Here is a 22,257-nt window from a genome sequence, read left to right on the forward strand (position 1 = left end):
AAGATTATCTTATATCGCGACTATGAATTATATCGTTCTTGAGATGATTTTCATTGAATAAGTCAATCTTCACCAAGACGGTCTTGGGCATTACCTTGAGCTTCGACTATGAATACCGGCCTATGTTTTCCTGCTGGAAAGCTCGCGCGATTGGTCAGTTCTGCGCGAAGCGCGTCGGGATAGGCTTTCACTTTATCGCGACGGTGACGGTCTCGTGCGGCTCAAAATAAAATTTGTACAATCTCGCGAAACGGATGGGTAGGTCGGCCATCTTCGAAAGTGTTCGTCGTCGATGATCGTACGTCGAGTCGTCATAAAATTTGCCCGCGTGCCGGTTACACAGTTCGCGCGTGCATAACGGAAAATCGTGCGTCTCGTCTGCATTTTTGCGGATTCGCGAGATCGAGGACGTCGCGTGTGGAGGAAACATTATCGTGTTTTTGGAAACCAAGCGAGAGGTACGTAGACCAACGTCATAATGTCACGTTACATCGACACGATCGAATCCGCCAACATTTTCAAACCCTTTCGCTTCCTTCTCCCCGGCGATTTAAATATCCTTTCCTTGAATTTCGCAATGCGAGGGGAAATTGTAAGATGGGTGAATAAGAGAAAGGAAGATATACATATATGTATATTTTTTTCTTCTTGAATAACGTGATTTACGATAGGTACGCGCTGCTTGAATATCGATATAATAAATAGGGGTCTCTAAAAAAAAAGTACAGTTATTTACACTTTCTGCATTTAAGATGAATGAAGCAACACGAGGTAAAAAAGGAGAGAAGACAAAAGAAGTATCGTTGGAGAGTAATGGAAAATGTAGCTACGATAAACATTGATTTTTATGCAGAGCAGATAACATTTTTCGTTAATTTGGAGATTCGCTATTAATATTGTGTTTTCATGAATAAAATGCAAATTTAATAATTGAAATTTATACTTGAAATGGACATAAACAGTAGACCATCGCGATACTCTTTTTAAGGTTAGGTTATCATTATAATTATTATGATATATTGGCAATCATTAATGATTATTATGACATATTGGCAATCATTATAATATATTTTTTCGTTTTTTTAGTATAAATTTATTTGAGTAAATCCTTTATTTAGTTATATGATAAATGATTACAAAGCCGCTTTGATAAGTCAACAGGCAATTAAGTTATCAATAATACTCTGCAGTATAGTTTACAAATATGAATAAAAATATTTGATGCATGGAAAGAAAGGTTAGATTAGGAATATGAATGAATTACATAGGTAGAGTGTTTGTCATAGGTAAAATCAATTCTGTTAATAAATTGATCATTGGTAAAGTTAATTGAAGCTTGTTTTGAAGTAAATTTTGAAACATAGGAAAGCACGAAGCCTATACAAAATGCATATCTATTTAACAGAAAATATAAAATATATTTTGTTCTATATTCGCGAGTGAAATTAAAATTTTTTTCGCAAAACCTTACTTTAGGCCATCATTATGTGTCAGAATCTTAAAGCTAATAAACTTGAATATAGAGAGTAAACTGTGGTTTTCAGTTTTCAGCTAGAAATTTGTTGTCCTTTATTATGTTTCTCATCTCATCTTCAATATAACAAACAACAAAGATTGCGTAAAAAAATATTGCAATCAAGAATGCATTGTTAGAAAAACATGGTGTTTCTTTCAAAAGCGCGTACAATGTATGGAATCGTCTTAAGTTTTAATGGACGAAGTGCAACTCGTGATCCCTTCATGCAGGATACATGCACAATTATCTCATCTAATCGCTATAACAAGTAGTAGCAAAAAATAAGCTCTTCTTTACCGCGTGAAAAAATTTATGCTGTACACAAGTTGAGGTTGAGTTTAAAGCGTGACACAAAATCTGATGTCTCAGAATGTACAAAGATTATAGAGAAAGATATTTATTGAAAAATGAAAATTATAGTTCTCAAGAAGAATATTTGATGACTATATTATTATTTGCTTCATTCTGAGAGAAAGATTAATACATCACATTTTAAATATACCTCATCTTGTATACGACTAATACCTTTACTCTATGCTTTAAAAATACGCTTTATATACGCTTATCTTTCTAATTGTAAGGCGTTTGTATTACATTATAGGCAACTATATATCAGAATCTGATTATATTCTTAGGTAACATTCTCTTTATTAATTTTTGAGATGTAATGCCATTGTCCTCATGGTATAAAAAGAGAAAGTATTGTATTGTGCATGGTGGCAATCATAGAATCATGAGAAAAATTATGAAAATAATAATGTGTGTGTGAGAGAAGATGAAATTAATTATTTAAAAGTGAACAGATAATTAAAATAAAAATTTATTATATAATTAAAATAAGCGAATATTTAAAACAAACGATTATGAAATTAAAAATGGAATAAAACTAAATAAAGTTTCAAAAATTACACTATTATTTCTTTGTAACATACGTAGTATACTATATTAATTACTATTATTTTTAACATTTGAAATTAATTCCTGATTGTCCATCCGTTATCCACAGAATGTGTTGCATTTTATCTTTTTACACCATGAGCATGTTATACATTTAATCATTTCACTTCTCTTGTCTTTTGGATCCTCTAATGAGTTCGTTTAGTTACTTATAGCAAATAAATCAAATGATAATATACAAAAAAATACAAATTGTGTCAAAATGACGTAATTACTTGCTACAAAGCACCGATCAAACGTTGAAATTATTAGATGTTTTTGAGGACAATAATTGTACACTAATCAGAAAGAGATTCTCTTTATCTCTTCTATAAACTTATATTCCTTCAATCCGAATAATATTTATGCAAATGAGATAGATAATACAAAATAGCAGCTATCGCCTTCGAGATGGTCATTTCTGAATGCAACTTCTTCAAGAAGTATCATTTGTAGCTGGTCTGCGAGCTAGTCTGCGATCCTTTCTTAAAGTCTTTTTCAAATCTTTGATTCTTAAGCGCAAAAGATTTTAAAATTTTCACAAATTTTAAAATTTTTCTGATAACTTTCAGAATTTGGTAAAAGAAGATAAATATTGTATTCGTTGATTAACACAAATATAAATATTGGATTTATCAAGAAAACACTTGATAAAAAAAACAGTTCTTATCACATTTATCAAGTAAAGTGAAAAACAAAATTAGTTTAATGATTATTTAACATATAATGTTAAATAATGTTATTTAACATATAATGATTATATAATCACTCACATATTGCAGAAGACTTGTTTATATAGGAAGAATTATTTATATTGATTTTTATAGTGATTGAAAATTGCAATGTGAAATTGATATATTATTTCAATAGTTCTATAGTTGTTGAAAGCTTAAACAAATCAAGAAACATAGAAAATATAATTAAAACTGTTAATAATTTATAAATTCATGCCTCGGTTTCATATATATGGTTTCATATATGTTGCAAGATAAATCATTTTTTAATTATAATGAATGTGACTTTGAAAATATCTGTTATATATATTAATTTGTTATAGAAAATTGAAGCAGAACTCGAAAAATTTGTAGAAAGGGAACAAATCTTTTGCGCCATCGTGATACATATCGATTAGAAAATATCGAAATTTAATGAAAAGGATCGCAGAAAGAATCGAAATGTAGTGATTATCAGAAACGACCTTAAACCTCGAAGGCGTCCCACTGCTACGCGATCATGGCAGCGATCGGGCTGAAGCGCATGATCTTACTGAGGAGGATCCAGGCGATCGATGCGAGGGCACAGAGGGTGACTCCACCCCATCCTAGATCCATGCTCCATGCGGTAGTGAACTTTCTGGCCTTGAGGACGCTGCGAGGAACAGGCATGCCGATCACGCCGTCCTCAGGACCTCCGTCCATTACTGATTTGGTCCCGTGGTCCCTCTTGAAATGAATGATCGTCAGCGTAAACAACGCGAATGTTGCTGAAATGAAATCCAGATAATTCCAATTTGATCACCATCGCTCTGATTGATACACTGTATCTAGGTGGTCTGATAATATTTATAAAATTCGTAGGCTTTTTTTTTTTTTTTCCTAAAATATATAATTTTTTCTTTGTTAATATTCTATTTAAGTTTCAGTTCGATAGACACAATCAATAATTGTTCACTTAATAAAATGTTTCTTTATTATATCGAAGTCAAGTGATGTTAAGTGATATTTTGAAAAAAATAGAGACTCGCAATAACAAATAGAACAAAATATCTGATTTGAAGTCTTGATATGTCATCAATCTATCAAAATTATATAAACAGTTATACCTGCAAGAAGGTACATTACTCCTGTCACGAGAACGGCCGATATCTGATGCCTACACAGTCCGAAAAATCCTATAAGCGCGGCACATCCTAAAATGATTAGGCACACTAAAGAGCACGAGATACTCAGATTTTGCATTCCTGAAACAGATGTGGCGTTTGTGATCATTCTTATCAATTGATTCTTATAAATATATTATTTCTATGTTTTTCGATTGATTACAGAATAGGATAGAATAAAATTTGTGTCAAAATATTAATTCAATCAATCATGTTAAAACATTATATTCTAGGATACGAAGTCAATATTGATACTCTATGACTCACACACAATTTAACGTTTTGTTTTTAATTTTTGTTTTTCACTTACGATTTTGCCAAGCTACACGTATTTCTTCGTGCGTTTCATCCGGTGTCAAATAATTGATACATCTCTCTTGCGGGAAACCCACCTGATCTAATAGTTGTATTTCTTCCTCTAAAAGAACAAGCATTTGTTGATAAGTTATATAATCCTTACTTTTTCTCATTTAAACAGATAAAATTTTATTTATTATTGAAAATTGATCATTAAGATGGTTCTCTCAAGATCATTAAAAAAAATCATTGCAATATAATTTCTTCAATCTTTTTTATTTCCGACAAATTTGATATTAATGTGAGTTCCATCTCGTCCTATCTCTTTATTGTTTTTTGAAAAGAAATGCAACTTGTCTAAAAAATTTATATAACTTATAGATATGTGCAATTTTTGACAATTAAATTCATAAATAAAATATGCTTAAATTCAGATATTTTTTTATTTATCTAAATTAATATTCTCCAAAAAAAAGGAATCTTATGTTTATATATTTAATCTAGTGATCCAACAGATTTTCACTGTTGGAAACAATATTTTGGAATTTTTTAATTAAAATATATATTACCATAGAGAAATTTTATCAAAACCTTTTCTCTCTCCAGTATTTTGTTGATGCTAGTTTCTCTTATATATCTTTCAATTAAAAAAGCAAAAAAAAAGTGATAGCAGAAGGAAATCATTTATGTATCGTTTCAAGTGAAAAGCTGTGTAAGATGGTGCGGTATATCTTGCGATTGTTGACATCGCATCATTGTTACACGAATCGTCGTTAACACCTTGATTGCATGATATAAATGTTATGCGCAAAAGTAATGCAGTGCTAGGCACTGTACTTGGCGTGTTCAGGCACTATAAAGATAATTTTCTGATAAAAATAACTAAATGAGACAATTAGACCTCCAAATTCTCCGAATAATCCACAAGGTTACACACGTTTGATTATGAAATGAAAAAAAATATATCAATTATTTTTTTATATGGTTGCAACTTTTTTCGCAATTTTTTCCGTGTCTATTAACATACAAAATGTTCAAAATGCCATATTTTATTTATTTTTAATCAATTTATGGAATTTTTGCATCAATTTTGATTAAAACATATAAAACATATAAAATTTTTCCTTTAACAAAAATACATATAGATTATAGTTGATTTTTAGATTTTAAACAATTAATATAATAAATGAAGAAAGAATTCTGTAGAATATATGCTTCAGAGAGTTGTAAAGAGACAGTAAATTTAAATTAAAGATTGAATTATTATTGATATCGGTTATAAATTTTATCAGGAAAAAGAACGATATTTTGATTAGAAAAATCATTACTATTTTTTTTTCGAAAATTGATATTTAAAAAAACATTATTATCATTAAGGATGTTCTCCAAAATTACATGATTCTTTTTATAAAGTATCTTATTTTAAAGTTAATAGACATTTTATTAAAAAAATATTAAAGAAGAAATTCATTTACATACGAGAAAAATTAATAGAAAAATTAATATTGTTTTATAAAAATACAATAAGTATCTTTTGTTGGAATTTTATCGAAAGGAATCATGTTTATGTTGCATATACACGTGACTATATTTAGATGCTACCTTGACTCTGTCCGGAGATATCGAACCGCCGAATTGCATAGTTTGAACAGCACATCCATACAATCGCGTGACCGTGAGATTCTCGTCTTTCCCGTGGATTTGAGCAAAACGACACGATCCTATTAACCTAGACCTAATCTTCATCCGTTTGCCGATTCATAAAATCGGTAACGTTTCTATTAGCCGACAAACGAAAAAAAAATATGAATGATATCAATGTAATAATTTTAAATAAAATATCATAGAAAAATAAAATATAGTTCTGGCTTTTCATTTAATTGTGAATAATATTTTTCAATAATTTGCTCATTATTTTGATATTTATGACGATATGCATTGACTGGCAAATAATTAAAATCGTAATCAGTATTGAAAACATCTATAACTCATACATTATTTTCATGAATAAATAATAGAATGAGAGATATATGAGTATATTTTTTCTTCACATGTTAAGATAATATAATTAAAAAGATCTCAAACTGTATTTATTGTTATTCTTTAAAATATATTAAAAGGAGAGGGGGAGAGAGTCATTTATGAATAAAAAAGTTGATTGTAACGCATAGTTTCAGAATTGTAACAGCTTGTACCTGACAATGTAACACACATAATCCAAATCCCGCCGTGCATGGGGACCAAAAAGGACGAACTTTTGATAACACGATTAGTTCGATGATTAACGGAAGACTTTAGCATTGCCACCTGACCGTCCAGATACCACGTGAGATTGACGTTCGCGTGCATTAGGTCTTCCTTGTCCCAGCCGATCTCTTCCCAATGATCCGACATTATCGCACCACATAGGAGCCCCGTCGCTAAGAAATGAAAAAAAAAAATGAATGCAATCATTCGATTGGCGCAAAAGATTTTTCGTGTTTGTCACAAGTTTTAAAGTTTCTCTTTTACAAAAAAAATCGAAAAATTTCTTGTGATTTATAATATAATTCGAGATTGGTAGAACCTTATTTTCACTAGACATCTAGCACTTATGCCATCAATTGTAAAAGGACGAATGAATGTTATAATAGCGCGATTTAAAATAAAGGTTTTTATTTTCACTATATTTTTTGATCGTTAAATATTTCATTAGATGCCTTGATGTGAGGAGAGACGCGATAAATGTCAGGATCACATGCTCGAGTTTCATTACCCGATCGAAGTACATATATATAAAACTCGTCTTTTCTCCCATCACGAATTTCTTCATTTCATCAGGATGTATAGCACAACAGATCTTCGCACGCGCAAACTCCTTATGCGTCAAAAGAGAGGCTTATTTTCCGTGGAATGCGTCAAAAAAAGATACCTCCTCTTTACCTGCGAACGTCAACACGAGCGTGGCGAAGAGGAAGACGAGACGCGGACCGGGGCCCCGGGGTACGCGGGTCGGCTCCATCTGTTCTCGGACAGCGGCGCCAGGGCGACGCCTGCAAGCGTCGCTCGCGTCCCCCGACTCGTTACTGGCCGTTGTACGCCCTTGGAACTCGCTCTTCCTTTCTCTATCTCTGTCTCTCCCTCTCTCTGGACATCCTCGCGATGCGGACGCCCTCGTCCTCCCGCGTCGAAGCGCCACGATGAATCGACCCACGCGGAGAACCACCCTCGTCCATTCTTCCCCACCCCGTGGATGCTGCGGATACCCGGTCTTATCACCTACATGCCATTTCTACGTCTTGCGAACAATCGGACTCGAGCTCGTATCCTGCTAAAGTAATCGAACAGAGAGATTGAGAATAAGATTGTTTTTTTTTATGACCGGTTTATCGTTTGACTGTTTACGCGCGTGGTTCATTAATTTAATATTATTTATATTCGTATTTAAATTCGTGATCCGCTGATCATTCAGAATTTTCTTTCAATGAATCCTTCTTCTCTCGTTCATATGCTCTCATTGGAAAAACTATTAAAATCATTCGAAGTAATAATCAAAAATTGGTTCCTGTAAACGTGTTATAATATATATACATATATATATATATATATATATATATATATATATATATATAAAATACATTTTTTTCAGTTAGGGCAATAAAAAAATTACAGCAAAAGGAAATACTACTTGCTTTTTTGTTATCTTGGAGAAATTCGAGCGAAAGAAAGGAGCGAGGCAAGGAGAATATTATTGTGGTAGAAGATCCAATTATATTGTTTTTTTTTACAATTCGTAAGATATTCTTGAGGAACATCTCGTATTTTTATATAAATTTCTTTATTAATTTTTTTATTCAAATTTTATAATTATAAACTTTACGTTTTTTCTTTTTAATACAGACTAATAATGAATAATACAGAGTAATAACACACGTACTTTTATCTCTTTGACTAATTAAGATAAAAATATCTTTGAATAAGTAAGATTAAGATATTTAAAGATTGTCTTTAAAAAAAGCATTTAATTTGATTCTCGTGTATAACATTATTCGGAAAAGATCTATCGATTGTAAATCATATGTTTTGTGCAGAAATTTTAATGTCCGTTTCTTAGGGACTTAATGCAGGACTTGTGTTTTTACAGCCGTAGCACATACATATATGCTTGTCGACGTTGTATCAGCAAGTAGAACGCGTTTGATTAAGTTGTTGCTTCGCAGGGCACTTAGAAAAGGATGACGTAATGGAATATATAGAAATTTTTCACTTATTTACGCTTTCTGTTCCTACAGAACAATGTTCTTCCATCAGTCGCCGGTTGGTTTCACCTACAATTTTGCCCGCGCATCGTTGGAATTTCTCGCTTATTACCACTCTCAAAAATAGTGATAATTCTTTGTGTATATGGGGATTCTCCCGTCTTTCTTCCTTAGATGGCAGATCTATCGGAGGAAGTGCCGATCAAGGATGCCGCGACGGCGATCTCCCAGGGCAAACGCCACCTCCTAGTACGCGATTACAACCTGGCAGTGGTCGTCCTAGCCCAAGCTTGCGAGCTTCTTGCCCAGGAACATGGAGAGACGGGCGACGAGATGGGTGAACTCTATCTGCTTTACGGACGAGCCCTTCTAGGTCTGGCACGCGAAGAGGCAGGAGTATTGGGGGGCGGCGTGCCTGGCTCCGAAGAAGTTAGTCAGGACGAACAGGGAGAAGAGGAGGAGGAGGAAGACGAGAATGAAGAGGGGACCATCGCAGAAAGCAAGAACGGTATGGAAAGTAGCCCTTGCACATCGAATGATAAAGAAGATGATAAACGTGAACTGAAAGAGAGTGAAGATCCAAAGGATCCAAAGAGTGAGCAGGACGAGAAGTCAGAGAAGACGGAGAATTCTGATAAAACAATCGATAGCAAAGTAGAGGAAAACACACAAAAAGAAGAAATTCCTGGCTGTAGTCGAGATCCTGATGTATATAATGGCGAGGCTTCTGGAAGTGGTACAAAAAGAGAAGAGGATGAGGAAGACGGAGAGGCAGAAGAGGAAGACGTTGAGAAGGAGGACGACGTGAATAATTTACAGGTGAATCTTTTTGAATGATTGCAATGTCGAGTTAAATCGTACCGATAAGATTTTTATTTTTTTACCCTAAATTATTATAAATAGTTTAAATAGTTAATTTATAACACAATTGTGGTAAATATTTAAGTATTGATACTATCAATTGTGTTTAATACCTAATTTTCCTTCTTCTAGATCGCTTGGGAAGTTTTGGAACTGGCGAAATTGGTACTGCTAAAACGTGGATCCTCAGGTTGGAAATTGTTGGCTGAGGCATATCGTCTTCTGGGCGAGGTAGCAATGGAAGGTGGCAACCATGAAAGCGCACTGATTGATTTCAAAGCGTGCTTGAATCTATTGGAGAAAATGACTCCACGCGACCATCGTGCAATTGCTGAGATCCATTATCAACTCGGATTGACTCATGCAATGGCAAACAATTTCGATGCCAGCATCGAGCAATTCAACCAGGCATCCGCGCTACTAGAGGCGAAGATTGTGCAACTGAAGACAGTGCAGGATGATCCACCTCAATCCGATGATCCTTTCTACACTGTTGAAGGTGAAATCAAGGAACTGCAAGAGCTTCTTCCAGAGATCCAAGAAAAAATCGCGGACATCAAAGATATGAAAAAAGAAGCCGATGTAATCAAAGAGATTAAGGAAGAGAGGTTGAATGGATGCTCTAAAGATGGCGAGGCGAGCGAAGCTTCCGGAAGTGGTAGTAATACATCTAAGCCCGCTAGCGATATTTCACATTTAGTAAGAAAAAAACGCAAGGCAGAGGATGAAGAAGACATTGGTTCTGTTTGCAAGAAACCATTGCAAGAAAAAGACGTGAAAGGTACGAGTATCTGATTTCATTATGATTAGAATAATCTGAACTCTGATAAAAAAATTAGAAAATGTTGATATTTTTCTCGATGATGTAGAGGAATAGTATTTGCTGATGTATAAAAAATGGTGTTTTCTACAAAGACAACTTATCAGTCAGTGAGAATTCATTCTCAATGTAGATATCAATAGAAATAATGTCAGGATATCCTAGAAATTGATATATATATTCAAAATTTTCGTCACTTGAAATCGCCTTATGATACATAAACTAAGTGAAACTGTTTCATAACTGTGTAATTCCATATTATATATGAACAAAAATATCAACTAATATATAATTTGATAATGTAGGAAATATCTATTGATGTGAAAAATAGTGTTCTCTAAAAAAGTTCTCTCTTATTTTCTAAAAAAAAGAGATTTAATTATTTGTAATACAAATAATCATCAGGATATCGGCCAAAAGTTAACATACATTTTTGAAATTTATCTTAAAACCTCTTTTATAAATAAAAATGAATGGAATCATTTTATGACTGAAGTTGATAATAGTTAATAATAGAAGTTGAAAGGATAAATCTAGTAATAGTGTTTATTAAATATGATATGTGCACATGTGTGTGTGCTTGTATGTGTGTGTCTAAGGATATGTATGGGACATTTGTCATTTGTAGATTATTAAACTGTTCAATTCAAGCATCTCTCTTTCTCTCTATGATGAATTGAAATAATATATTTAGTTTTCATAGTTTGCTTAATGTTAGGAAAAAACATGTGTATGACTTTACAAAAAAAATTTTGAATAAAATTCAAAAATAATTCAGTAATATGTGTGTATGTGTGAGTGTGTATAATAAATTAGTGATCTTCGTGTAAAAGAAACTTGTTTTTAAGTTAAAGTGATTTCTTATTTTTATCTTTCTTTACAAATGTTTCTTTGAATCGTTAATTTATACTCCAGCAAATACATTCATGTATGAAAAACAGACACATTCTTGTATTTGGTTTTATGAAATGATTTGTTACAAAGCTGAGTTTGTGAAGAAATTATACGTGCGTGCAAATCTTCTGTTTGAAGAGAAGTCTATTATGGAACTATTTGGAAAAGTTTTTGCTCGGAATTCTGTATCTTGTTATAGATATTCACTTACTATCTTTAAAACTTTTGACTAAAAAATTTTTTTAATCTTGCGAATAAATAGAGATTTTCACGCCGGAGATTTTAATTAGGAGAAGTGATTTTTTATTTTGCATTATAATGTGACCAAAAAAGATCCATAATAGATTTCTAATTTAGAGTGATGTATTTATTATAGTTTATTGTAAGATGAAATAGAACAAGACAGAGATTGACAGTACCATTTTGAATTATAGATGTAAGAATATACAATAAAGGAGTAAGAAGTTGTCTGTGTACGAATATCATACCAATAAATGTTACAACAATACTTTTTTTTTTATATACACATGTATCTTTATCACATCATAATTTATTAATATAATATTATACGTGAAAAACATTTAAAATTAGATCGTAGATTTCATTAATAAATAAGTTTAATCAACGAATACATCATGTGGAGATACCATATGTCAATTTGATATTCTTATCGATAATTTAAACGTCATTTTTACCATCTGTAGTTGTTTCGATTTCTCTTTCTAGTTACAATAATTGCCGATGAAGCGTTAGTGTATGATGACTTAACCACATATTTAGCGATGTTTGAATTAGTGCCTAAATAACCATAATTGGACTAAACTGGTTGAAGGCACATTAAATATTCAAAAAAAAAAAAAGACGTTTGAGTTTCGATAGATATTTTATTAGTGATTAGATGAAACATAAACACATGTGTTCTTTTGAAGTCCTTTTGGAGCCAAGAAGAAAAAGAAAAAAGTAAACGAAAGTGTATAAAGATTGAAGAAACTCATAAGAAAAGAAAACACACACTAACCGATTATTGCAAGAAAATAGTTGATTATTTTTAAAATAATACAGTTCTATATATAAAAGATATAGATCAATATTTTTAAGTTGTAAGTGCTTTAATAACTTTATAAAAATAATAGTAAATTGTGTATTACGATTGTGTACTATAATATGTCTGAAAATATATAATGAATTAATATATTTCAATCATCTGTCTTTGTATATATATATAATGCATGCTAATATATTTCAGAATTAATAAACATGACAAGTATGACTGAAGAGAAATGTGCAAAGAAACTCAAGCTTGAGGAATTTCCTGTTTTGAGCGAAGGGAAAGCACAGATAATAATTACAAATAAAAAAGTCTTTTATAATCCAGTTCAAGAATTCAACAGAGATCTCAGTATAGCGGTATTAACAATATTTGCACAAGACAGATGGAACAAAATGATAGAAAAAAATAATTTAACAAATGACAATAAAACTAATATATTACATGATACCGGATTGAATACAAACAAGCAAGAGGGAATTACTATATTGGAAGCTTTATCTGCAACAGGTTTGCGTAGCATACGATATGCAAAAGAAGTGAAAGGTATCAAGCAGATTGTAGCCAACGATATTTCTGCAAAGGCAGTGGACAGTATCAGACATAATGTCTTGCATAATGGAGTTGAGAATTTAGTAACGCCTTATCATGAGGATGCGACATTGTTGATGTATCAACGTAGACGAAATCGTTTTGATGCAGTTGATTTAGATCCATATGGCTGTCCATCGATGTACTTGGATGGAGCAGTGCAATGCGTAGCTGATGGTGGTATACTTTTGGTTACTGCTACTGATATGGCTGTACTAGCTGGCAATACTCCGGAAACTTGTTATTACAAGTATGGAGCAATATCTATAAAATCAAAGTCTTGTCACGAGATAGCGTTACGGATATTACTTCAATGCATTGCATCTTATGCAGGACGATATGGACGATATATAGTACCATTACTATCTATAAGTATTGATTTTTATATAAGAGTATTTGTCAAAGTCTTCACAGGCCATAACACGTGTAAAGAAAACTCTAGCAAAATAGGAATGCTTTATCAGTGCAATGGATGTGAAAGTATGAGCTTTCAACCATTAGCAACAAAAAGATCTTCCAATAATTATAAATTACCAAATGCACCTACAGTAGATCAGCTATGTAAACATTGTCAATATCGGCAACATATGGCAGGTCCAATATGGTTAGGATCTTTGCATGATCAAGAATTCGTATCACAACTGTTATGTAATTTGAATAATATAGAGTTAGGTACATCGAAAAGAATGGAAGGTGTCTTGACCATGATACACGAGGAACTAGATGTTCCATTGTATTATACGCTGGATCGCTTGATGAGCATAGTTAAATGTGATGTTCCATCAATATTGAAATTCAGATCTGCGTTATTAAACGCAGGATACAAAGTATCATATTCGCACGCAAGTAAAACTTCCATTAAAACGGATGCGCCTAATGACGTGATATGGGATATTGTACGTGCTTGGGAGAAGGAGCATCCTGCAAAACGGGAGAAACTAGCTGAGGATAGTCCAGCTGCACGTATACTTAATGCATCGTTTACGAGGGATATTTCTTTCACAGAACATCCTCTAGCAAATCCAATTTCTCGTCAGAGACATTTATCACGCTTTCAACAAAATCCCACTGTAAATTGGGGACCAGGCGTTCGTGCAACAATCCGAGTAGATCTTGAAAATAAGGCAGAGTCGAAAAAAGTAAGAAATCAAAATAAAAATAGTAAAAAAAAATTAGCTACTGTAGAACAACAAGTAACACAACAATAATTACAAATAACTTCTTGTAATTTGTATATTCAATTTACATCTCAACATATCTTGGACATTATTTTTCTTAGGTTTTTTGACTAACATGCCAAATTCAGGAAAACTGCGATATTATATATATGAATAATTTTTACAACTAACTTCATAGGATTATTTATATACTAACAAACAAATGTGGTGAAAAAATTAATGTAATTTATACTTTTCTGTAGCTATTCTATGTTCAATATCTAAAGATATATGATAAATTGATTTTATCATTGCAGAAGCTTTAATTTTGTTGTCGATAATTACATGTGTCACTTAATATGTCATCGAAATGTCGCACCGTCTACATTAAATCTATTCAATTTATTCCTAATATTTGCCGCAAGTCCAATAAGATAAATATTATCTCCAGAAATAATCCAGCTGAGTTTACTTAATTGAAAGTGAGTCGATCCAAAATATTTAAAATAACATTAGAGAAATTAGGCAGTATGTCCACAACAGAAATTTGATTTGAATAAGATTTGTTTATGTAATTATTGTAACTTATAGTATGCTATATAATTGATTTTGAAACAATTGAATATATCTCAAATATGCAATTTTTCCAGTGTTGATCATGCTTTCATAAATTTGATTATGAAATTGTGGAAAGATAGATCTATTTTAATTCTTTCATATGTTCATACAGGTTTTAAATAAGCGATATTGTTATCGCGATAGCGTACTTTAGCTTATCGGGCTATTTTCGGAATTTAGAATCACTCGAATTTTTGTTCCATCGAGAGGACTAATAAATGTTCCTCCATCTCTATGACCATGTATGTTTAATTTCTTTTTTCTCTCTCTTTCTTTCTGATGTTTGGAAAGATTTGTCGAAATAACTATTAGATTCATAAAAACTGGACATTTGTGTATTTATTAAAAATCTTATCATTTGAATTACTTTCTTCAAATTTGCATCCCAAACGGCTTCTATCTATTCTTTAGTTATAATTGGTATCTTTATTTTTATAGTACTTGTTTTTGAAAAATAGGTGTTATGAAAATAAAGATACCAATTATGACGAAAGAATAGATACGAGCTATTTGGGATGCGAATTTGAAGAAAATGATTCAAATGATAAGATTTTTAATAAATACAAATGTCCATTACAGAGTCTGTTATTAAATATATGACAGAATCTTTTAATTGTTTTATGAAGAAGTCCCCATATATATAAACGTTTTTGTATCTGATTCTTGATTTTTCGAGTTTTACACCTGATACACAAATACATATTCTTCTCGTAGCAATTTTGTCGGGCTCTTTGGGAATCGATTCTACATTTAAAAAACAAGCAAATACTTTGTGATACTATTCTGAAACATTTAAAATTTTTTAGTTTTTTAAACTAAATCCATTACATTTGTTAAACGCTTGCCACATTTCCTCACTGTAATCATTTTCGAATTCCTAATGATTTGAAAAAGTGATTATTTATGTCGCATTTGACTTGTCTTTCTTGAATTATTTCGAGTTGTACTTTAACTGAAAAAAATCTGTGAAAAAGACATGTAAGTTATATATCCTTATATATTTGAACTATATTTCGTACTATCAAAGATTGTAGTTTTTGCATTATTGTATGTAAATAATTTTATTTTTATAATAAGATATTTTTTTTACAAATTCTGTAATGTTATTTACGCATTCTTCCCACTTATTTTATATCAATTGCAGTATCCAAATTGCGTAGTAAAAAAATATTGGAAAGAATTATAAAAGTACATGTATCTTTTTTAAATTGTGTGACTATTATTACATTGATTTATTTTTCGAGATTAAAATTCTTTAAATAAATAAAAATTTATTTTTCGAAAAATATTTGATATTTTCATCGGACATGAGAACATTGTTACATTTTACTAATACATTATTCATTATTTTAATTATTATATACATTATATTAATGTTTAAATGAAAAAGAAAAATTAATAATTTATTGTGACGAGATTTACATCTAATTAAAATTTCCTATTTGTGTGTGTGTACATATATACATACGTACATACATACATATATACATATGTGGCCCATCAATTAAACATAATTGACGTAATAAAAACAACGTAATAAAAACAATCACAATGTAATTTTTCTCAGTTAAATTTTTGAGATTGAAAATTTTCAAGATACTTTCAAATAGGCCATATCTTGTGTCATATGTGACTTGGCACAAGATATGATGTGCAAAATTATCTCCTGATACTTTATCACTACCAACTGCCATTTTTTATATTTAATTCTCATAAAAAAACTTTTCTTAATAAAAGCAGCGTCGCTTATGTTGTACAGATTCTCGTATTAAGACTTGATATATAATTTAGTACATAACTTGGTATATGTATAGGTAGGAGTAATTATAGTTATTTGCATAATTTTATAAGTAATTGTGTATTTTTATAAGCAAAAATTATAATTGTAATTAAACATTACGCAAATGTTAACAAATAATGTTTAGATTTTTTTTAACATTTTAGTTTCTCTAGTTTTTTCTCAAAGTTTTTATCATAATATCTTTAAAGCACCCTCTTTCTCCCTCTGTCCAAATACTGAAGTTATGCATAGCATACATTTACAGAATTTATTTGAAGTTATAATATCATTTTATATAGAATGATTTAAAAATCATCGAACAAACTGAACGTGTTAACGATGTTGGATATCAACATTTCGATTGTGCTTATGTTTACTGCAAAAGGTATAGATCAATGGATAAATATAAATCCTGCATAACCGAGTTTTCAAGATTATTCACAAATCCATAGAATATGTTTTAGTAGTGACAAAGAAAGCCTTCCTATTTACTACTTTTTTTTGTAATCTTGAAATGTATTAATTTTTTTCTTATGTTTAGTTGTAAGTTCGCAAATTAATGTAATATCGCAAATTCATAGATAATCTTAAGAGATTGGCTACGTGGAATTTTTATTTGAATTTTTATTTCATGTATTTTTTAACAGTAAATTCCAACATATCCAACATTTTAATACTCGATTCTCGTGAAATGACTTTCAAAATGTTATATTATCATAATCATTCTAGATAAGATTCTATGTTATATCTCTTCATTGCACATAGTTGAGAGTTACAGTTAATAGTATGATTTGCAAATATCATTATATACATATATATATATATCTGTGTGTGTGTGTGTATTTATATTTATGTATATATTATAATCTATCACATATCTCTCGAATTATAAAAAAATATTGAAATCGTATTCTTGTTTACATTGTAAATAATGGCTGCGTTCAGCAGAAAAAGCTGCTTTGTAACTGTTGCAAAATTCATGAATCTGATTGACGTAGATTCAACCAAAATTAAGAGCATACACCAATTAGGCTCACGAATTTTGCAATAGTTGCAAAGCAGCTTTTTCTGCTGAACACAGCCATTTTATAAAAGAAATTAAGAAATATCAACGAAAAGACAATCAAATGTTCGAACAAGATTATCTTGACACTTGAAAAAACACATTATTTACATTATCTATTTTTTATTATATAATAATTTTACATGATTTTATTTTTCGATTTATTAGATTACTATAACGTTATTGTATGTCATAATATTGCGTATTTATAACGTAGTATTATCTAATCTGATATAGATATACATATCTTATATAGTTACTCGTTTTTTTCCTAATAATTAGAAAAAAACATGTAATATATCGTTATCACACATTTATTTAATTTTCTTTATTTGTAATTGTTTGATGGAAAAGATGGGAGGTGGTATTACGTAATGACTATCCATAAATAGCATGTAAATGGGTTACAAGAAACAGTTACTATAACCGTCTACGTGCAGCGCAGAATCCTACAGTCAAGAATAGGTGTTAATATTGTGCCGGTAAATGTAGTTATTGATCGTAGAGATGCATCAAACAAAACGCAAATTATTCGAAGTGTAATTCCATCATAATAATATATTATTAAGTGTATTTTCATAATAATTTTCCCGAGTTCTAGAAAATGTTGGTGAACGCTGAAAGAATTCTTGAAATCGTAGAAATAGAATTGATATTTTGTCGTTTATAACTTTAATTATATCTAATCACATTTTTCTTTTCCATTAATCGACTTAAATTGTTGATTAAAATATGAATTTAATAAATGACAGTATTTTTCTCCTATATACATTTTTTAAAACTAATAATTAATTTAATACGTGTGTGTGTGTGTGTGTGTGTCTGTGTGTGATTCATATAATTACCCAGCCAACACAGAACATTGCAGTAATGTTGCTGCAATATTACAACATTGCAGCAATGTTGCTACAATATTCTGTGTTTGCTGGGTAATTATAATAATCAATTTCATCCAAAAAGAGAAATCTAAAATATTTAAATAAATAAAAGCTAAATTGATTATTAATATAAAAATTATTAATTTGAAAAATATAAGATTTTGTTTAGCTATTGGAAGAGAATTGTGTTAAATAGTATATATTGTAGTATATATTGTATAGTTGTGTCGGCATTTGATTTTATAATATGTCTCACACACATAACACAAAATATATTACATATGTATTCGACCTCTTATGACCGAATCTATTTATATCTCTTCCTCTCTTCCTCTCTCTTTTTCTTTCCTTTACAAGAGATTGTATATTACTCTCTTAAAGTACGTACTTAACACGTTATTGCATCTCCTAATTTTTGTTCTGTACATATTTATTTTTTATTCGTCACTATTTGATCTGATAGTAATTTGAAATTATACCACACACATTATATCAAGTGTTATGTATTTAACAGTGTTATATGAGTCTTTCTGTAATAGAAATAGCAAGAGATTCTTTGTATCGCATTGTTTATTTTCACTGATGATTTTGTTATTTCTATTCCAGATTGTTTGTTGCCAACGATCATAATGCCTGATATTCCAACAGTAACGTTTTCCAATGGATATAAAATGCCGATGTTGGGCCTTGGAACTTACAAGGTCAGTCTTTCATAATTGTACATATGATAGCGATAAGAGATTGCATGTAACAAGAATTATGTCATTCATTTGTGCATATTTGAAATTTCAGTAAATATACAATAAAATTCAAAAACTAAAATGTTCTCCATTGTGGAAAGTCTTTGCATGAAATTAATAAAACTTCAAAGAAAGTGACTCTTTATAAATATTGTTTTTGATTAAATTATACATAGATATAATTATATTCTATATTATATTTATATATATATAAATATATTCTCTTTTTTGATTAAATTATAGATAGATATATTTATATCCTATATTATATTTATATAGATATAAATATATTCTCTTTTTTTGACAAATAGTCCCGGAATAAGGATGTAGCAAACGCTGTTAAGGAAGCAATAGATCTCGGATATCGACATATTGATACGGCTTGGTTTTACGGTAACGAGAAAGAAATCGGAGAAGCTATCCGTGAAAAAATTGAAGACGGTAGTGTAACCAGAGAAGATCTATTTATTACCACGAAGGTAAGATCAATACACTATTGGTTCTTGAATACATTTATCTATCATTTATATATGTGTGTATATATATATATATATATATATATATATATATATATATATAAACTATCATGTTATAAACTGTCTTTTTAAATTTCAATAAATTTAAACATTTAAATTATTTAAAGCATTTTGCCTTATAAATTTAAATAATATTTATATTATTTTGTTTTTTTTTCCTAGCTATGGAATACTTTTCACAGAGAAGAGCTCGTTGTTCCGACTTGTAAAAAATCATTGGCCAATCTTGGCTTGGAGTATATAGATCTTTATTTAGTTCACTGGCCCTTTGCTTTTCAGGTAAGTATTAATATGAAAAATGAAACAGCCAAAAAATTGTATATTTTATTGAAGCTTTTCGACTATAAAATTACCTTAAAAATAAAATAATAACAGTTTATCTGAAATGTGAAAATAGTTGCGTAGTTATTTAATAATAAAAATTTATTAAAAGCTGGATTTATAAAAAGATACACGAATCCATGTAAAGCGGAACACGTTGTTGTAATCTTTCAATATGGATTTTTATAATGTTCATCTGACAAGTGAAACCATGTTTTTTAGGAAGGAGATGATCCGATGCCTGAAGATAAGAATGGAAAATTGATTGAATCGGATATTGATTACCTGGAAACATGGAGAGGAATGGAAGAGTGTGTTCGTCAAGGATTAACTCGTAGCATTGGAATCAGTAATTTCAATTCTGAACAGATAAACCGTTTGCTTGAATCGGCTAAAATTGCGCCGGTTAATAATCAGGTATGCGTTAAATATATTTTCAGCTTTACATTTTCTAACATTTAATTTAATCGTTGTATTTTATAATACAAATAGAAATAATCACTTAAAAAGTTCTAATCACATGAAGAAAATATTAGTTATATAGTTTTATTACTAGTTATATAGTTTTGTGATAATCACTATATAGATCACAAAAAATTATCGAACTCTTAATCTTATTAACAATGATATGTCGAAAATAATAATAAACGAATAATCAAACTTACACCATGCTATAAATTTAATTTGACTTTTTTTCAATATATTTCGATCGATAAATTACTTTTTCAATTCGTTTATATTTCTAAAATATATTTCACGAGTTTAATATTGTATTAATATGTATTCTATTATAAAGAGAGTATATATATTATATTAATATTTGTTTTATATATATATATATATATATATATATATATATATATTTTATATATTATAATGTTGTAAGATTTTATTTTAATCCAAAAAATTTAATTATAGATTGAAGTTAATATAAACGTAAATCAAGAGAAATTAATAGATTTTTGCAAGAAACGCAACATTACGGTAACTGGTTATTCTCCTTTGGGACAACCCGGGAATTCATCAGGTCTTGGAAACAAATTAGATAGTTCTGTGGTACTGAAGATCGCAGAAAAGTACAATAAGACTCCGGCACAAGTAGCACTTCGATATGTGGTATGTAATAAAAAAAAAGCTGATAAAATCGTATGTAATTAACAAATTCGAGAAATATATCTAATGCTATATTTTATTATTTTTATAGTTTCAACACGGAGTTGCACCAATACCAAAATCTGTAACTAAAAGTCGCATCAAAGAAAATATGGAATTTTTTGATTTTACATTGACATCTGATGAAATGAACGCTATTCGAGAACTTGGTACTGGAGAGAGAGTAGCATACTTCCCTAAGTAAGTACTACGATGTATTTTAGACGATTTGTTATTTACTTTTTTCTGTGAATGCAAGTACTTTGATCAATTTATCCAAATCCAAATTTTTCTGTCAATAAAATAGCATTTTCATTTTTTTAATGTTACATGTTCGAAAATAGTAAAAAAAAGAGAATATATGATTTATCATAAATTATCTGCAATTTAATACTTTCTATCTCTGTAATAACTTTTCTTTTATTTCTGTGTTTCAGAGGGGAGGATTTCAAATACTTTCCTTTCAACATTCCATTTTAAATGAAACCAACATGAAAAAGAGAAAAAGAGACAAATTTTATTGCATAAGAGAAGAAATATATAAATATAAAACAAAAAAAGTATTGTCAAACAATTCTATATATTTACTATTTTCTATATATTTCTATATATTACATATACCCTACATAGTTATTTTAATATATTTTAACATTTAAAATATGTTTTCTAAAATATAATTCAGATATTTTTAAATTAGTTTTAATAGTTTCCTCTCTCAATAACCCAGCAAATTTAAATGTAAAATGTCCGCCAAAGAGATACATTAATTAATATTAACATAGAAAATATTAATTAATTTAATAGGATTTCTCGAAATTAATCAGATAATATTATGAATTTATCAAAGTTAGAAAGTAACAGGATACAAGTTGATACATCGTACGTAATCGTATTAATATCCCGTTTAAAAGAGAGCATATGTTCTCACGGTA

General features: G+C 30.0%; 2 protein-coding genes across 15 annotated transcripts; one reads left to right on the forward strand and one right to left on the reverse strand.

Moving 5' to 3' along the window:
- Nucleotides 1-268: 268 nt before the first annotated feature.
- Nucleotides 269-22,021, forward strand: LOC145968586 (tRNA (guanine(26)-N(2))-dimethyltransferase-like). Of its 10 annotated transcripts, XM_083094186.1 has the most exons (10): nucleotides 279-458; nucleotides 9,041-9,685; nucleotides 9,860-10,508; nucleotides 19,183-19,277; nucleotides 19,628-19,795; nucleotides 20,015-20,131; nucleotides 20,396-20,590; nucleotides 21,092-21,289; nucleotides 21,378-21,526; nucleotides 21,763-22,021. In XM_083094186.1, exons 2-10 carry the CDS (start codon nucleotides 9,041-9,043, stop codon nucleotides 21,803-21,805), a joined length of 2,259 nt encoding a protein of 752 aa, XP_082950312.1. In that variant the 5' UTR covers nucleotides 279-458; the 3' UTR covers nucleotides 21,806-22,021. The 10 variants fall into 10 exon arrangements, 8 of the variants coding, with proteins under 8 accessions (XP_082950288.1, XP_082950302.1, XP_082950312.1 ...); XM_083094224.1 differs by lacking the exons at nucleotides 279-458; nucleotides 9,041-9,685; nucleotides 9,860-10,508 and adding an exon at nucleotides 14,367-14,719; XM_083094206.1 differs by lacking the exons at nucleotides 279-458; nucleotides 9,041-9,685; nucleotides 9,860-10,508 and adding an exon at nucleotides 18,057-18,180.
- On the reverse strand, nucleotides 1,538-8,036 carry LOC145968664 (uncharacterized). 5 transcript variants are annotated; one of them, XM_083094319.1, is made up of 5 exons: nucleotides 7,551-8,036; nucleotides 6,824-7,048; nucleotides 4,642-4,749; nucleotides 4,275-4,412; nucleotides 1,538-3,935 (listed from the first exon to the last, which is right to left on the reverse strand). In XM_083094319.1, exons 1-5 carry the CDS (start codon nucleotides 7,627-7,629, stop codon nucleotides 3,676-3,678), a joined length of 810 nt encoding a protein of 269 aa, XP_082950445.1. In that variant the 5' UTR covers nucleotides 7,630-8,036; the 3' UTR covers nucleotides 1,538-3,675. The 5 variants fall into 5 exon arrangements, with proteins under 5 accessions (XP_082950445.1, XP_082950453.1, XP_082950460.1 ...); XM_083094327.1 differs by having other exon boundaries at nucleotides 7,540-8,031; XM_083094334.1 differs by having other exon boundaries at nucleotides 7,384-8,031.
- Nucleotides 22,022-22,257: the final 236 nt, after the last annotated feature.

The sequence above is a fragment of the Camponotus vicinus genome, unplaced genomic scaffold (genome assembly GCF_025532165.1).
Source record: "Camponotus vicinus isolate PSW18456_S1 unplaced genomic scaffold, iyCamVici1.0 SCAF_1, whole genome shotgun sequence".
In the NCBI taxonomy this organism is placed as follows: domain Eukaryota; kingdom Metazoa; phylum Arthropoda; class Insecta; order Hymenoptera; family Formicidae; genus Camponotus; species Camponotus vicinus.

What these genes read in the sequence shown, in the direction of transcription:
- LOC145968664 (XM_083094319.1), bottom strand. Translation starts at nt 7,629, where the DNA reads ATGGAGCCGACCCGCGTACCCCGGGGCCCCGGTCCGCGTCTCGTCTTC. An exon ending in GCTCGTGTTGACGTTCGCAG is followed by an intron (nt 7,049 to 7,550) that starts GTAAAGAGGAGG and finishes TTCATTTCTTAG; the next exon opens with CGACGGGGCTCCTATGTGGT. An exon ending in AGTAATGTACCTTCTTGCAG is followed by an intron (nt 3,936 to 4,274) that starts GTATAACTGTTT and finishes ATTTCATTTCAG; the next exon opens with CAACATTCGCGTTGTTTACG.
- LOC145968586 (XM_083094162.1), top strand. Translation starts at nt 9,041, where the DNA reads ATGGCAGATCTATCGGAGGAAGTGCCGATCAAGGATGCCGCGACGGCG. An exon ending in ACGACGTGAATAATTTACAG is followed by an intron (nt 9,686 to 9,859) that starts GTGAATCTTTTT and finishes TCCTTCTTCTAG; the next exon opens with ATCGCTTGGGAAGTTTTGGA. An exon ending in GCAAGAAAAAGACGTGAAAG is followed by an intron (nt 10,509 to 12,687) that starts GTACGAGTATCT and finishes AATATATTTCAG; the next exon opens with AATTAATAAACATGACAAGT.